Below are 4,184 nucleotides of genomic sequence, written 5' to 3'. Positions count from 1 at the left end.
GCCCCGACCACTGCTTGAATAATGGTTCTCCTTGGCTACATGTGATTTATACTCACATACAGTTAAGAGACATTTCTTTAGACCTTGCTACAAGGCTCATATTTCGTCTTCCAGCAAGCTCGGGGACTACGTCGGTACGATGCACCTGCCGGTGCATCTTGTTTTGCCTGTGCGGCAATTTGGTTTTCAACTAATCTAGGAATTCTTTTTTAAGACCCTGGCACCACGTGCCTACGTCACCTACTACCAGGCTCGGGGACTAAGTGGGCACACTTCACCTTGCAGTGAATGTGTTTGTTTTTCGACCCCTACGCTTCTGATGTTCAAGGACGCTAAGCTTTAAGATCACTTACATTTCTTTTCAGAAATACAAGTGGGCACACTTCTCAGGACAAGAAATCTTTTTCTTTTTCTTTTTTCTTAAGAGCACCATACATTCTTTGGACAACCTACTTCTCCGGTGATGACGGTGGTCGGAGGCATCAAGGGTTCAAGCCTCACTTGTCAGAGAAGGTCAAAATGACGTGTCGCAGCATAATACATGATGCTTGGGGACTAGCTGTGGGGGTATTAACCCCTATACCCTTACGGCTAAGCTTGGGCTGGCCCGGATCGATGGGTTCAGTCCACCCGAAAGACGACGTGCGGCCCAGTTAACCTGATCGGAGTTCCGCACAAGGAATCAATACGGATTTGGTGACCAAGCAGGATCCTGGTCGGTTAGAATAGGAATCCTTATCCGGCCACATATGGCAATTGTAACTGACTAGGATGAGTTTCTAGATCTGTAACCCTGCCCCCCGGACTATATAAGGCGGGCAGGGGACCCCTCTAAAAAACATCTCTCATTGACATACAGCAATACAAATCAGACGCAGGACGTAGGTATTACGCCTTCTTGGCGGCCGAACCTGGATAAACCCTCGTGTCTGTCTTGCGTCACCGTCTTGTTTGGGGGCTTGTGCATCTGTCTGCTGATAATCTACTATCTTGGGCATACCCCTAGGTAGACTGCCGACCATATTTCGTCGACAGCGTCGTTGACCGCGTCACCGGCACCTGAACTACACCGCCACGTATTACGTAATCGCTGCCGTAGCGATTTCTTCCCCTCTCCTCTACCAAAACCCGAAGGCACGGGTCTCTACTTTATCTTCCTCTCCTGAGTCTATCTCTCTCCCAAGTCATATACTTGATGAATTTAAACCAAATAAAGATGAATCCACCTACTAGTCTACACCAGATGATCCTAAGCCCTTAACAAATCCCAGTCCCTGCCAAATCACACGCCTGCCGCCTGTCAACCTGCGCTGCCCCTGTGCCTGTGCGGCTGTGCCTCAGCCTGCCTGCCTGCCTGACACCGCCATATGCATGATGGCGGATGATGATACTCACGTCTTCCCGTTCCCGAGCCCTGACACCAGCACAAACCTGGAGACTACTAGTATCGGAGTCCCATCCATTTCATTTCATTCCCATTTCCCTTGCGAGTGAAGAGAGCTCTCGGCGCCGTCGTCCTCTGTCTCGTCCTCGGCACTGCCGCAGCCTGCGTTGTTGAGCGAGTGCGGCCGGGCAAAGCGGGCTCGAGGAGATGATGCTGAGCGGGCACGGCGGCGGGAGGCGCCTGTTCACGGCGTCGCAGTGGCAGGAGCTTGAGCACCAGGCGCTCATCTTCAAGTACATGGCCTCCGGCGCGCCCGTGCCGCACGACCTCGTCTTGCCGCTCCGCCTCGCCACAGGCGTCGACACCGCGCCCTCGCTCGCCTTCCCGCCCCAGCCTTCGCCGTCGCGTACGCCCTAGCTCCATGCGCGCCTCTCTCCTCCCCCACCTCGAGTTGTCGCCTCATGTTTTACTCTCATCGTCGCTACTAGCCATCATCGCTCGCTGATGAGAATGTACGTGCCCGTGCAGTGGCGTACTGGGGCTGCTACGACGCGGGGGCGCCGTTTGGCCGCAAGGCGGAGGACCCGGAGCCGGGGCGGTGCCGGCGGACGGACGGCAAGAAGTGGCGATGCTCCAGGGAGGCCCACGGCGAGTCCAAGTACTGCGAGAAGCACATCCACCGCGGGAAGAGCCGTTCAAAAAAGCCTGTGGAAGTGACCTCCTCCGCCACCTCCCCCGCCGCCGCGGCGTACCGGCCGTCCGCGCTCTCCATCTCGCCGCCTCGCGCGGCCGACGCGCCGCCGCCGAGCCTCGGCCACCCGCAGCAGCATCTCCGCCACGGCGCCTCCTCCGCAGCAGCCCGCGCCCCGGCTCAGGCCACCGCCGGCGCTCTCCAGCTCCACCTCGACGCGAGCCTGCACTCCGCGTCGCCGCCGCCGTCCTACCACAGGTATGCCCACTCCCACGCTCACTACACGACGCCGCCACCGTCGCTCTTCCTGGGCGGCGGCGGCTACGACTACGGGCAATCCAAGGAGCTTCGGGAAGCGGAGCTCAGGCGGCGGCACTTCCACGCGCTCGGGGCCGACCTGAGCCTCGACAAGCCGCTGGCCGCCACCGGCTCCGACGCCGCGGCCGCGGAGAAGCCCCTGCGGCGTTTCTTCGACGAGTGGCCGCGGGAGAGCGGCGACTCGAGGCCGTCGTGGGCGGGGGCGGAGGACGCGACGCAGCTCTCCATCTCCATCCCCGCGGCTTCGCCCTCCGACCTCGCTGCCTCCGCCGCCGCGCGATACCACAACGGTGAGCCGGCGAGCGAAAGACTCCACTTTTACTGGTTCCTTGCGTACAATCAGTTTGCTGATTGGTGTTGCCGCTTGATTTCTTTCACGCAGAGGAGTGATCGGTGCATTTCCTAGCTGCAAGCCTGCAACAGCGAGCAGTGATGGGTGCAAGAGATGATTGGTGTTGCCGTTGGGGGGCGAGGGCACAAAGCCTGAACCGAGTCAAGCAGTACTAGGTCTATGATTTGATCTTCCTTTGTTCCTTTGCAGCAGTAGTACGTTACTCCACGTACCAAATGTTAGCTCGTTTTGTGTGACATTTTCGTTCAGGTTGCTCCTATTGCTACGCTACCTCTGTGGGCTGTGGCTTTGTGTGCTTTCTTCCTCCAGTCTGTGATGCAAACCTTGTCAGCACTTTTCCGGCGACCCACGCCTTGATTCCTTTACCTGATTCCTCTGCGGCTCTGCCGTTGATCGTTTGTCACATCCGTGGATCGGTGGATTCTTCCTCACAGGACTAGACACCCGACGATCACTCTGTTCGCTCATGCTTAGACTGAAATATCCGCCTTGTCTAGGACCCCAAAGTCAAAAAAAAATGCTACAGTACCTGTCACATCGAATGTTTGTGGTCCGTGCATAGAGCATTAAATGTAGACGAAAATAAAAACTAATTGCACAGTTTGGTGGGAAATTGCGAGACGAACCTTTTAAGCCTAATTAGTCAATGTTTGGACACTATTTGCCAAATAAAAACGAAGGTGCTACAGTAGCCCCAAATTCCAAATTTCGCGAACTAAACAAGGGCATCGTTTCAAAAAATATTATTCCATAAGTAGTTCGAAATAACCTCAAGCCAACAGGAACGATCTTGCCAAAGCCACTCGGCAAAAACACGCCTGCCACAGGCCCGTTGATCGTCCAGCAATAATTATGGCTGTTCGTTTGAACTTACCAACCGGCTTATTACTTAGGGTCTCTTTGGCACGGCTTATGTCAGCTTCGGCTTCATCTATTTTACGCAAATCGAGGCACTGTAGCGTGAAGCCGTTTTGTAAGCCGGGGTTAAAATGAACTAGAAGTCGGGAAAAGCCAGTTTTTCTGGCTTCACCGGCTTTGGCTTCACCGGTGAAGCCGTTTTGGATGAGCCGTGCCAAAGGGGGCTTTACTTATCAACCGGCAATCTACAGTATTTTTCTTTCGCAACAAAATAAGCCGGCGTTAATACCAGCGAAGCTTTTCAGCTCACACATGGACAGCAGTCGCCCGCTGGATATAGGCTGCGGGCCCTTGAAGGGGTGTTTGTTTCCTATAGGTCATGTTGGCACGGCTCCTCCTGGGACTCTTGCTCCTCCGAGCCTTAACAAAAGTTGTAGAAAGAGCTGTTTTTCCAGCTGAGGCTAAAATTGTGCCTCCAAAACGGCATCGGCTCCCTGCCAAACAAGGATTCTAAGCGAAGCTGTGTTTGATTCTCTCGCCTGAGCACATTAAAGTATGTGCGGGCGAGAGCACGTGTTTCT

At 55.1% G+C, this 4,184-nt stretch overlaps 1 protein-coding gene across 1 annotated transcript; it reads left to right on the top strand.

The window, feature by feature from the left end:
- The first annotated feature begins 1,439 nt into the window (after positions 1 to 1,439).
- On the top strand, positions 1,440 to 3,079 carry LOC136529823 (growth-regulating factor 2-like). Its single transcript, XM_066522885.1, has 3 exons — positions 1,440 to 1,790; positions 1,913 to 2,683; positions 2,776 to 3,079. The coding sequence occupies exons 1-3, from the start codon at positions 1,592 to 1,594 to the stop codon at positions 2,781 to 2,783; spliced, it is 978 nt and encodes a 325-aa protein (XP_066378982.1). The 5' UTR covers positions 1,440 to 1,591; the 3' UTR covers positions 2,784 to 3,079.
- Positions 3,080 to 4,184: the final 1,105 nt, after the last annotated feature.

This window comes from Miscanthus floridulus, chromosome 19, assembly GCF_019320115.1.
Source record: "Miscanthus floridulus cultivar M001 chromosome 19, ASM1932011v1, whole genome shotgun sequence".
NCBI classification, from domain to species: Eukaryota; Viridiplantae; Streptophyta; class Magnoliopsida; order Poales; family Poaceae; genus Miscanthus; species Miscanthus floridulus.
Note: the sequence above shows the minus strand (reverse complement) of the source record. Positions and strands in the feature narration are given on the sequence as shown.

Bases quoted from the DNA above. Each gene is read 5' to 3' on its own strand.
- LOC136529823 (XM_066522885.1), top strand. From the start codon at position 1,592: ATGATGCTGAGCGGGCACGGCGGCGGGAGGCGCCTGTTCACGGCGTCG. The intron at 1,791-1,912 runs GTACGCCCTAGC...GTGCCCGTGCAG, and splicing joins GCCCCAGCCTTCGCCGTCGC to TGGCGTACTGGGGCTGCTAC.